At 33.5% G+C, this 13,056-nt stretch overlaps 1 protein-coding gene across 2 annotated transcripts in view; it reads right to left on the reverse strand.

The window, feature by feature from the left end:
- Positions 1 to 13,056, reverse strand: part of Apolpp (retinoid- and fatty-acid binding glycoprotein apolipophorin) — a 45,804-nt gene that overhangs the window by 1,913 nt on the left and 30,835 nt on the right. The window contains exons 7-23 of one of the 2 annotated variants that reach the window (XM_072015713.1): positions 12,823 to 13,009; positions 12,232 to 12,448; positions 11,478 to 11,770; positions 10,858 to 11,052; positions 10,554 to 10,780; positions 9,780 to 10,275; positions 9,345 to 9,529; positions 8,696 to 8,916; positions 6,382 to 6,955; positions 5,793 to 6,034; positions 5,364 to 5,607; positions 4,801 to 5,037; positions 4,149 to 4,282; positions 3,241 to 3,398; positions 2,979 to 3,162; positions 2,303 to 2,441; positions 205 to 393 (exon numbers count right to left, since the gene is read on the reverse strand). In XM_072015713.1, the coding sequence (XP_071871814.1) occupies positions 205 to 393; positions 2,303 to 2,441; positions 2,979 to 3,162; positions 3,241 to 3,398; positions 4,149 to 4,282; positions 4,801 to 5,037; positions 5,364 to 5,607; positions 5,793 to 6,034; positions 6,382 to 6,955; positions 8,696 to 8,916; positions 9,345 to 9,529; positions 9,780 to 10,275; positions 10,554 to 10,780; positions 10,858 to 11,052; positions 11,478 to 11,770; positions 12,232 to 12,448; positions 12,823 to 13,009 (4,122 nt within the window). Of the gene's footprint in view, positions 1 to 204; positions 394 to 2,302; positions 2,442 to 2,978; positions 3,163 to 3,240; positions 3,399 to 4,148; positions 4,283 to 4,800; positions 5,038 to 5,363; positions 5,608 to 5,792; positions 6,035 to 6,381; positions 6,956 to 8,695; positions 8,917 to 9,344; positions 9,530 to 9,779; positions 10,276 to 10,553; positions 10,781 to 10,857; positions 11,053 to 11,477; positions 11,795 to 12,231; positions 12,449 to 12,822; positions 13,010 to 13,056 lie in introns of both variants that reach the window. The other variant, XM_072015712.1, reaches the window with a different exon arrangement.

A 13,056-nucleotide genomic window follows, 5' to 3' on the forward strand; every position in this document is an offset into this window, starting at 1 on the left:
ATAAGCGCATAAAAATTCGCGATCTAATTATTAGGAAATTTAAATTTACATAATTATTCGCAGAGAGTCTAATGATTAATGATCATAATTGACGATTATTTTTCAATTTCTGATCGATTTTATGATGGATTATCTATTCATCAACTATATGTATGTAGCGAACGTGTTAAACTAGGACTTAACGTCATAGAAAGTCTTACTTACCGAAATAGGGAAAGGACTCTTCTCGCAAGGGTTCGCGATCACTGCGATTACGGCCTTGGCCGCACCAGGTCTGAAGGGATATCGAATCGCAGTCTCGTAAGCGTCGGTCAACTTGAATGTACCCAGCTCGACGTCCAATTTCTGGCGTAAATAATTAAGCCTCTTCTCCGTATCGCCTGACTTTGCTTCCTAGAAATCGTTATTTTCTTTTTTACTACACGTAAATCACGCCAGCTGCAAAAATGTCGGGACATCCTATGGATCGTGCTAAAGTGTATCAAAGAACAAGAAACCAGAAGCGAAAGAATGCATAGAAATTGATTATTGTTGTTTATCGTTTATTATTTAGATAATAGTCTCTGAGTTTTGAGGATCTCTAACTGAGAAACTGCTAACTAAGAAATTAGAGTAGTTTTTATATTTTGACACTTCTTGTTATTATAGAGAAGTAGAAAATTGTCTTAAAAATCAACAATTTTAAGATATTTACAGAAATTAACTATATACATGTATATATTCTATTCTAATTATCAATGCTATTTCTATTAAATGAAATAAAAATAAATAATGTGGAACCTCGTTCCAGAAAACAAATTACTTTTACTGTTAATTTTTGTACATATCTCAAAGTTCGCGATTGTTAAGATATGCCACTCTTCTATACATATTTTGTATAGTTAACGATATGCTTTGTAATTGCTCATACGTCGTTCAAATGTTGCATCAAACGGAGCACATTGAAATATAGCACATAATACGCGTTTAATAGACTTCGATTTCATTTACTGGACAGAATATTCATCGCGCAACGATCTACTATGAATCACGAATAGTTTCTCCCGTATTTATCCGTGCAGATTTTCTTGTTTTTCAATCAATTTAGAGATAATGTTTTATATAACTCAGGAAGCTGCTAGTAAACGTATCCAATTTTAAGTCACAACAAGGAAAATCAATTTTGAACGGTGAATCAATTTCTTGTTATTGAAAATGAATCGTATAAACCATGCGAGGCGCCGACCACGTGATTTCTACGCGCATCTAGTGAAAAAAGTTAATGATGTCGGTGAATGGCGTGTAAAAAAACGATCATTACGTCGATCGGAAGTGTAATTGAACTCTTGAATGATCTTTACTGTTCGGTTCATTGCATCAGCCTCTACTTTTGCCACATGTTTCTTTAATGAGCTTCGAAGCGTTCATTTGTGGAGTAAATGAAAGGATAATTCGATTTCTTCTTCTGAAAAACGTAGCCTTTTTGATAGCCAATGATATTTTGTTGTGTATTTGGTGCTTATGAAAAATTATATTCACGATATTATAAAGTTTTTGATAAATAACTAAATGTAGCCAAAAATTGAACCTAAATGCTTCGATCAAAGAGGAATTGATCTATTAAAAAGATACCTCTTGATTTTAACTGGGACGTTTAGCTCATTTATCGGACGTATTAGATTACAGACGAAATAGACGAATTTTTACTAAAACTTTCAATGAAAATAATGCTGCTTGATCATAATGCAAGATAATTATTTCACCTGATCGTTACAGGTGACTTCTTTTTGTCGATCAAGTTGTTTGTTCTTTTTACATTTGTGTCTCTCGATCTAAATCCTTTATATCAATAACAACTTATCTATACTTTTATCGTAATTTTCCAAAAACTGTATTAATATTACGATCATTATACGAACATATTTCGCCTACGTTACGTCCAAGTTTACATTTCTTTAAGAAATATACTGCAATTTTATTCGGATCTATGTCTTGTTCTAATAAATAATTTGCTATGTTATGGTAGTTAATAAAATACTAACTTGGAGTTAAAAAAATGGACTAGCTTCGAGCTTTAAATTAATGTATAATAGATATCATCGAACGGCACGTTTAATTACTAATTTCTGAAATATTGCTTTAAACTTAGCTACAAGTTTTCCAAGCAACGTTCAACAGCATTTTATCCGACAACGCTACGAATCTTTCACTTAAAGTTCCGTTACGAACTTTTCAAATAACTTTGTTTATCTAATATCTTCGTTTATCGTGTCGAGAAAAGTTACTGTTTCCCTATATAATGCCTTAAAGAAGGTAGAATTACCTGCCAAGTAACTGTTGGTTTCTTTTCGTGGAACTTCATGTTCTTCACCTCACCGTCGATATTGGTGTCGCCATTCAACGTGTAGTGTTGTGGTCGCTTCATATTCTCGCTGAATCCAATGAGTCCAATGTGCACATCTCTGTAAAATTAATTGTAAGAAAAATGGTAAACATTAATCTGGAAAAAGTCTGTCAAATATAGTGAAATCTATACGAAGGGAGACAAGAAGGGTGTTCCCTAATTTTCTTTTTAATACTTAGTTGAGGCTGTGATTGAGTTGTTTGAGATATTACTATGAGATTTAGGTACGCATACTTTTACACTTCAAATCAAATTTGATTTTATATTGCATATTAGCATCCAATATATATTTTTAATAACTTTTGTCTAAAACAGTCTAATGTCTATCGAATAATATAACTTTGGTAATTTTTGTATAGTTTCAATTTTGTAATTTTCATTACGCGGTGTTGTTTTTATAGTCTTATTACTGCATAATTAACTATAAGTAGCTATATCGTTTCTAAACTTGTTACAATTTTCTATATTTATTTACCTGTGAAATTATTTTAAAAAATGTAGATGTTTTTATATACATAATGCAATGAAAAAAGGCATATGAATCAGAAGAGATTTCGAAGATTTGTTTCTATGATAAATCGAAAATTCAACTCACGTAATTCCTTGTTGTTTCAATTCCTCCCTGACCTCGGACATCAAAGGAACAATCATCTCTTTGTAGATTTTGTCGTTCGGTGTCTGTTGTTCGACTACGAAAACAATGTCAGCCTCTTTCTTCGGAACTATCACGCTGAACGTGTCGCCTACCTCGATTTCGTTTGCTCCTACCTTGCAACTCACTGAAAATAGGAAGAAAATACTTAGCTTCATTTATCTCGAACGTTTAGAGTCAATGGTACGTTTTAGAGGGAACTCACCACAAGCCGTTGGAAGCTGAGTGCTCATGACGCCTTGTTCGTAACAAGCATAGTGATAAGCTGTGGCAATTATGCAAGCTGCGTTTGGTGTATTAACGGCGGTCGCATGGTCGCAAGCTTCACGATACAGTGCTGGATTGACGATATTGAAGCAAGATCTATAATCATATTTTATCAAATATTAGAAAAACTTAAAATTAATATTCAATTTAATATTCATTAATTCATATTTAATATTCGATTAGATATTACAATAGTATCATATTAGTTAAATAAAAAAGTATAAGTGCGAGTGATTTATAATACGGATGAAAAATTTAGGATTATTTATTAAATTAGAAGAAACCTTCGATTTTCTCGGTGGGAAAAGTATAAAATTCTATGTTCGATATAACTGCAAGGGAAATGTTAAATTACGATAATTAATGTTAACAATCAAGGTCAAGTTACTGGACTATAGAGGAAAGATATCGTAGATTTTTTATTTTTATGCCACATGACAAAAAAGGAGAGCAAGATCACCGAAACTTGATGCAAATTTGTTAGGTTCAAAGATATAAGTGTTCGAAAGGATTTTGTGAAAAAGCAAGATAACTAATTTTATAACGGTCAATATTTTTGAAAGGTTCGATGAACTAAAGAAGATACATATCTTGTCTTAATATTAAATAGAAACGTCAAGTTATGTGATAGAGGGATGTGTTCACACACACACGAAGTATGTTCATTTTTAAAATGGGACTTGTAAACAGAAAATAGAGTTATCATGTTTTACTCCTGAGAGAGTTGTTCGTGTTATTTCGTTAAATGTTATGACTTCAAGAAGATTGTGTATCTAATTACTAAATAATATAAGTGGTACGGGCTAGCATAAACTTCTTTTATGTAAAAAGAAAGTGCGTACGTACTTCAAATGCGAATTGGAGCCAGTAAAGTAGTCGGTACAGACTGGATTATGGTGTTTGTGGTCCATTGCAGTCGCTTCTGGGCATTCACCCTTTAGCTTGTACGCGTTTCCAAATTCTGATCCACTTTCGGTGATCTAAAAATACAAAAAAGATTCGTCTTTTCGAATTATATATAGAACAATTATTTCTATTATTTAATTATCCGAACACGAGACAAATACAAATGAAGAGAAATCTAATGTTATTCTATTCTTCAATTCTATTCTAAATGGATAAGATTATTATTGTTCTATTTAAAATGTTTACATACTAACTACATAATAATTTTTGAAGTTTCTAGTAATTTCCTAATGATTTCTCAGATTTACTTAAATTTTAATAATTATCCTGATACGTATGAACGAGAGTGTATCTTTCGTGTTACTTTTCTCACACAAATTTCGTAGCTTAATCGTTGGTAATTTCAGTGCCAAACAATCCGTATCTCGTTAGCTCTTTTCGAAAATGTACCTCACGAATGGAAGCGTTTCCCTTTAAAGATCGAACGATACTCCGGTTGGAACGTGAGCTTTGGTGCCCGTACGATTTCCACGAGTATCCATTTCCGCGAGCCCAGAAGCTCTTTAGAGACCTCGTGATACAAGACACATACCTTTCCAGAGGGCAGAGTAAAATCGTCGTATGGCTCGTTGTTGCCATCGCCAAGGATTCCACGGAGTTTACCCAGATAGAAGCCAGAAACGTGAACGGCGCAAATCATAGGTGATTTGCTTGAGCATGTAACTCGGACACCATAATCGGACTTGATGCTGCTGAATGGCGGGAAGAGGTAAGCGTGCAGATTCTTGGTGCTCGTTGGGAATTCGGCCGGTTTGTTGTTCATCAGAATCTGAATGAACAGTCACGCTCGTATTTAAATGTCCCTCGATAATACAGATTTATTATTAATTGATACTTTTAATATGATTCGACTATAAATTCAATCGACCGTAAAAAGGAAATTAAAAGAAGAAAATTAACCTTACGACGAAATTGGATAAAAGCGGAACTCTTTGAATTTTATTAGCTAATAACTAATTAGCTATTAGCTAATAACAGTTCGATTCTAATTTTAGATATTTTTAAGCAATTTCGCTCAACTTTCCTTTTTGCAGACGATTTCATAAATTACTATAAATTACGAATCATTTGTCAGAGGAAGATTTTCTCACTTACGTTTCCATTGCTCTTGAGGGTGATGCTCTCTTTCGGTTCGGTAACCGTGATGCTGACCAGATTTCCTCCATTGAAGTTTGCTATGACAGAGAAATTTCCATCCTGCATATCTTGTGCTAGAACATAAGTGCAGGTACCGGGCAAGCTCAAATGACGTCCATCAAATGTGAAGAAGTGTCCTCCATGAGTGACTACTCCTGATTTGCTGAAGGGTGGTACGAGATCTTCTAGATGTGCGGTCGGTCTAAATGACAAACGAAAATTTCTGTAATTGTATTTGCTGCGTCAATTTTCAAACTATAGTTGTCAAAAAATACAGTTTTAAGTCTCAAGTATGAGCGTTGTTTCCATCCTTTCAATGTGGACGATATAGAAAGGATAGAGCGAGACGTTTAAACGTTTTACAAGATCGTTTATCAAATTATTTACCTGTAAGCGCGATACAAATCCAAAGGCGTCGGTAGCTCTCTGTTACGCAAGAGATTCACAACAGAGGATTGGATGGCGGAAATGCCCGGCAGCCTGGACAAAAGAGTGAAATCGAGTGGTTGGACTTGAACGAAGGAGAGTAAGTTGCCCCACGAAGACTGTTTTTGCAACTGAGTTAGAACTGATTGAATCGCGGACGAGAGTTGCGAGTAGATCTTCTTCAGTTCGTTCGCCTCGTCGACCTGTAACAGTTTCGTCAATTTTTCTTTGATTTGTCAAAATTAAAATCTTCGTTGGTTTGATGAGATTATTATTATAACATGGAATTTACGTTATGAATTAATCTAATTACGTATTCATAGATGACAACAACAGTCTAGATCAGATTTTATTTGCAACGTACTCATAAAAATATTTTAACATTTATCACGAGGAAACTTTTATGTCCATATTGTATGTGTTACGTAAAACATTTTTAAACTTCATTACAATTACGAAGAGTGTAAACTTATTGGACAACTTAATAGATGCGACTTTTTCTGAATATCAAATCTATCAAATTTGCATATGTATACTCGAGGAAACATACCTTCTCTTGTTTGATGTGTTTGAAAACATACTGGCAAATGCTGTCGACAAGATGCTGTAATTCCGTAGTAGGCAGAATGCTCTTAGTGAGCTTGCACAGCTCTTCGATCGGAGCCAGAATAGTGTGCGGTATCTCAAAGTTCTTCAGATCTTCCCATTTCTCCTTCAGCACTTCGTAAACAGGCAGGGCCTTCAATTCGTTTATCAGCAAATTACAGAATTCTTCGACGCTTCGTTTGGCCTGTTCCAATCCTATCAATACAACCTTAGCGGCGTCTTGAACTATTCCAGAGACTAAACCTATGCTATCATTTATTTCCTTTTGGTGCTGATTTATCAAGTCAAGAACCGCGTTAAGATAAATATTGGCGAGTTTTGCCAAGGTCTCGAGGATATCCATAGCTTGATGGAATATCTTCTCGTATGATTGCTTCAATTTAGGATAAATCGACTTCATGGCTTCTTTTAGGTTGGTCGTTATGTTGTTTAATTGTTCTTGAAGTTTATCCAGACCTTTCGCAATCTCTTTCATCATCTCCGTGATAGCTGTCACAAGGACGCCAAAGTATTTGTGCCTTGAGAAAGAATAAACGTTTTTAAACATTTCACGTAATCCTTAATTTGTCTTCTTATTCTAACATTGGAACTACCGATCTTTAACATCTATTTAAATATACCATACATAGTAGTTGATTGGAATTAATGTAATATAATGAAAATTCCTTAATGCGTGTAATCATATTTCTATCGCAAGAAAAGCAAGCATTTTGATATCGTTAAAAACACTCGCATGTTTATAGTAATTGCAAAGATAAAAAGTCTGATACTAGTCATTTTGGTTTGATAGATCCTAGCACTAATTAGGGATGAATTTTAGACATATGAAACTTTCTACTAGTTTTGTGATCCGAGACTCAGGTAAATGACAATCTTTATAAATAACTTAGGAGAATGTTGTAATTATACGAATTTAGTTCTGTTCAACTAATAACAATGCAATTAAATCCGTGTTTCGAGACTTCAGACTTATTTTAATTACTATAATTTTTCCAATAAATAATTTTCTGATAAAAATTTAACAGTTTAGAAAATAAGGAAGAAAGATATAAACGTTCCAAGATTTGAGATTTCATGAGGTTCCGCTTTCGAGTTTCAAACTCTGGTTTCGACCAGTTAAAAGTTAGTTAAAACCAGTTAGTTAAAAGTTTTCTAATATTCTAATATAGACGTTATCCTTATATATAATATAGATCTATATAGATTCTAATATAGAATACTATAATATATATGTACATACACGATGTCCCAGGATATTGCAGCGAAATGGTACCAACATATTCTATAAGTGAAAATAAGAAAAAGATGTCATATAAACATAAGCTCACAAATGCTTTGTTAAAGTATTATAATAGAAATACGAAGTAACAGTGAATTATGTTTTTTTTTAATATAATGGTTAAGCAAACTATAACTTATGGAAGATCAATTAGGTAATTTCAAAAGTAATTCCAAAGTTTACTAGATAAGAATTAACAGAAAGAATTTGTAATGTGTTCGATAAAATTGTAGGAAATCAATAAGAAATTCGTAATGTAATAAATTCTGTATTTATGAGGCAATATTCTGAAATGGAACTAAATATCGCCGATTTATCTTTATGTTTTATCGAACTAATCCGTTATTATATTCGTATTTTTATTATAATTTTTTACTGTAGCATTTATGAGTTTATGCTTAATGTACGACACTCTTTTCTTAATTTTACTCATAGAATATACTAGCACCGTTTGGTGACTATTGTAGTATATATTACATAGTAGGTAATATAATATTATATAATACATAGTTTATAAAGTTTTCAAGTCATTAATATTTATACTAAATAAACAAATACTTTGCTTGGTATGGACTAGACAAACACAATAGTATTATTTCAATTTGTTTTATATATATTTTTACTAGTAAATAATTTTGTCCACCTAATGAAAGTTTCACTGTTATCAATTTCAATATATAAAATATTTCATTTAAAATAGTTCAAACTAATTTTTCTCTACATATATTACACATTTATTAAAGAACATCGGTAAGTTTAAAAAAAGGAAAAAATTATTTGATAACGATAACCGTGATACTGTTCAAATGACTTTACGTAATCTAAACTATATTTAAACTATATTTAAATTATATTTGCAATAGTTTCTGTATCACCACAAGTTAGTACAGAATACTATTAAGTGTCTATTTTATGCGCAATATCCTTTGGCTCATGTTAAATGTCACTGTAGGAAATAGAATCTCGTAAAAATACTCACAAGGTTGCCTGGATTTCTTTGATGCTCTCGTCAGCATTAAGTTCGTCCTTTATCTTGTTCAGTTCTGTTTGATAATAATCCAAAAGTGACTTCATATTTGGTTGCGCCTTTTTCAGATGTTCGATGAAGTCTGTGCCTTCTGCTTTCACTTGGTCCAATGCGTAGTCGTCGACGTCTTTTAATTTCTTCACAAGCTCGAGAACCTTATTCTTCTTAATTTGCTGTAAAAAGTCAAATGAACGTAGATAGCGAACATTTATTTACGATGTGTGATCGATCGTATTAACAATTTAATGATGATAATCAGACTATGGATGTTAATGGAAATTCTTATTTCTAAAGAGAAATGAAACACGTAAGCAGAGATTTGTTTCATCCATCAAATTTAATAGCTAGTATCTTTTCTTTGAATATTTTCTATATTTTTGTATGTTATATGCATTTTGCGCGTTTCTTCATATTTAAATGCATAAACATCCGGTGTTTACTTATCGTTTATCTCTATAGAAGCAACAATTCGCTCTTACGAAAAACGCAAACATTATTTGATCAAAGAATCGCAGAATCGCAATAATATAATAAAGATCCCTATCGATCTCTAGTAAATTGCCCTAACTCAATTTATCGCTGGACAATCAAATTTACTTACCACTAATTCGGCAACATTTTCTTTGTTGAAACCAAAGTCGGGTTTGAGGAATTGTTTCTCGTCCAAATGAACCAAACCGTGGAACAGCTCCTTCTTCGCGCCATTTATGATAGCATTTCCGTGGATCTCCGCCAGTTGACCAATGACAACTTGTCCGTTAACGCTAAATTTGACCTTAGGGTTGCCTGAAATTAATGCATTCAAAATGAACACACATTGAGATGAACTTTCGAGCGTCGACATAAATTTTTTGACAAATTTTCATAAGTTCGATAATTTTGAGTTCTGTAAATCTGGAACGACTTGGAAACGTATGCAACTACAGGGCATCCTGACTGGTTTGCTTGCCTCGTGTACTCCAAGTTACGACTCGAGGTAACTGGAGCGAGGTAGCTATCGGGTCAGGCACTGTCCGTGTCAAAATATCAAGCTTACCTTTGTAGTATGTCTCAAACTTGAATGGGTTCAAATTATTGGCCTCGTAACTCATAACTTGAGGAGCCTCGCCCAACAGAGACAGTTCTCTGTATATCTTTTGCTTGTTCTTGGAGATATCCAGCTTCCAGTCATCCTTGATCAGTTCTTTGTCAGGTAAAGTGACAAACAGATAAACATGGCTTGTGTCAGCAGAGAAAAGAGCACCCAAAGTTTTTGGTTTTTGTTTCACGTCATTGTAGGTGAAGAAATTGCCGAATCCTATTTGTTTGGTAGATATTGTCAAATGAGATTTCAGATCGAGCTTCAATTGCTGACCACGGCTATTCACTTCGACCGAACTGGTCAGGTTTCTGCCTTCTGGAAGTTGTTGCTTTTGCACATTCACCGCAATCGTGATCTTCTGACTTTTCTTGGCGAACACGTCTATGTCCAAATTGGCATTCAACAGTTGTTGCTCCCTGTTACAGTGCACATTTCCTTTGACTATCATGTCCTGCAAATGAGAATACGCAAAATATTCGACATTTGTATTGTACTTTTTTCACTACGTAATTTTTACTTTTCCTTTTTTTTATTTTTAGATAAAGTGTAACTGGGTCGCGAGTTAATTTAAATTTTCCATTGAAAATTTTTTATTCACAGTACGAATCATCGTGTACGTTTTGAAAGATTATTCTGGATTTTCTATAAAAAATGTTGCGTTTCGAATCGAAGTTATACAGATACAAATGAAATGTGATTGTTCGTCATTATGTATCATATTAATTTTACCTTGGACTGCGTTGGATACGAGAATTTCGTTTCTCCATTAAGGGACATGCTGTTCTTGTCGATGTTAATGTCTCCATTGACAGACAAACTGGTCTTATCAGATGGTTTGTTCTTTCTGTCCAGATAAAGTGACGCGTCGACCTTGTATGAAGCGGTCTGTTTGGTCTTAGGTAGATCGTACGTGAAAATGGCAGCTATTTCACGGGAAGGCAAAGATACAATGGAAGCTGTAATCATAAATATTATTAATATATTAGTTCCATTAACGTTTGAAATTATTTCAATAATTATTCCTCGTTTTTACCAGCTTCTTTAGGATGAATGTATAATTGATAAGTGTATTCGGTCTTGTCCTTTGAAGAATGGAGATAGAGATTCGTTTTGTGGTCGAATATCGGGTTTTTCAATTCCGTCCTGGTCTTCAAACCAAATTCTACGGGCACGTTGAACTTCTTCAGATCGACTTCTACCGTTACTTGATGTTTTAGTAATTTTTTTTCTGAAAAAATAATAAAGCATTTGAAGTTTCATTCAAAATTTCATTGAAAATTCTTATTCTTTTAACTAAATTAGTAATTGTAATAAGTATTATTAGATTAATAGTTAAAGTAAATAAAAATAAATCATGAAATTATTCTAGACACTTTGAATCGATTTACAGCATTTTCTACCGTTAACTTTTTCCACGAAACTTAAGATTGACCTAAGTTGAGCATTTCTTTCAACTCGTTTTCTAACAATTTTGAGAATTTTTTTTCTCACTGCAATAGCCATCCCAATTTGGTTGCTTGAACTCGAACGGTTCTAAATCGGATAACTCGACATGTTGACATGAACCTAAACTTGAAGTCGAACCGATACAATCTGAAGTCAAGTCACCTGCCTAATCTGAACGACGTTTAAGACTATGGAAACATTACTCACGTTCGACATTCATAATCGACTGAAGTTTGAACTGAGCGCAGTCCTTGTTCTGCTCGCAGTAGCTATTGAACACGTGCAGCTCTTTGTTCGATAGTTTTAGTTCACCCACGATGGCGGATGGCTCGAAATTCACGTTCAACACTATTGCCACGCCAACTTCTCCATCTTTTTCTTGACTCAATTGTTGACGAGTATATTTGAAGGAGGAGCTCCTTGTATCATCGCCGACCTTCATGCTTCCATTACCCTCCACCACGATTTTTCCATCCTCATCGCGACGTTTGTAGTTTGTGCTGGATATATAATACAACATGTACCTATATTTACATCCTGATTGGGTACATTGTATTAAATTGATAAATAAACTGCGGATTTTCTTCTTATGCATTTATGGAAAATTTTAGGACACATATATAAAATGGCCAATTTTTAGGGAATTGTATTTCACCGATGTCCAAAATACAGACGCATTTATGTATGTAAAAATAAAATTCCATATGTATTCTATATGTGCAATGTAGAAAAGCATAGAGTAAATTTATATTTACATTCCGTTCTTTCAATTCCATTCATAAAAATATGAAAAACGAATGAGAAAATATAGGAATTAAAACCCACGTAATTATAAATAGTAAACGGAATAAGTATCTATTTGATTACGTTCCATTTCGTTAATTACGTTCGGAAAAATATAAATTTGCATAAATATCCACAGTCTATTCATAAAGATCATAAAAAAATTTGAGAAGAATACCTTCCAGTTACGATGTTCTTGCCATCGCTGGTCACAGTCATGGTGATGAGTTTGCCGTTCTTTGGTGTTGGCTTGTTGGCGATTTCAGCATGGATCTTGCGGTGTTTGATTTTGTCGCTATCAAAGTTTGCGTTAATCACGAAATTGTCGATGCTTTCGAGATCCACGTGCGCATCAGCCTTCGCGAATCCTTTAGGAGTGTCCACTAACCATTCACCTGTGACATGATACAAAAATTTGGCCATTTGTAATTAATCTAAACAAAAATTCTTAATTTTAAAACAACGTATAAAATGATCTACAAAAAGATAAAGATATTTATCAGAAAGAAAAAAGATGTAGAAAATTAAAATTGCGCACTTCATACATATCTAATCTAATAATATTATTTTTCCTCCATTTTAGATTTAAATTAAAAGTATTGATTACATTCTTGTAATTGTTAGCCAGTTCTTCAGCAAATCTTATTAGTTAACTATTCTAATAAAAGTACAATACTAAATGCTATAAACAGTGGAATGAGAAATTGTAAAACAAAATTGCAGTGATCCTTCTAGAAGAATACTATCGATATATCGATGCTAGAGTCACCTTTGTATTCCTTCTCATTGAGCTTTTGGAATTTGGAGAATATCTCGATTTTTCCATTTGGACATGCAGATGTTACGTGGAACAGACTGTTCGTGTCCAAATACTGCATTTCACCATTTAGAGTATATTTGTTACCGTCAGCAACTGCTTTACTGTCGATTGTTAGCTTGTTTTCTTCTTTCAGTCTCTGTAAAATCACACGAAATAAGAAATTAGATGAACAAGTATCCTGCT

Source organism: Bombus fervidus, chromosome 13, assembly GCF_041682495.2.
Source record: "Bombus fervidus isolate BK054 chromosome 13, iyBomFerv1, whole genome shotgun sequence".
Taxonomy (NCBI): domain Eukaryota; kingdom Metazoa; phylum Arthropoda; class Insecta; order Hymenoptera; family Apidae; genus Bombus; species Bombus fervidus.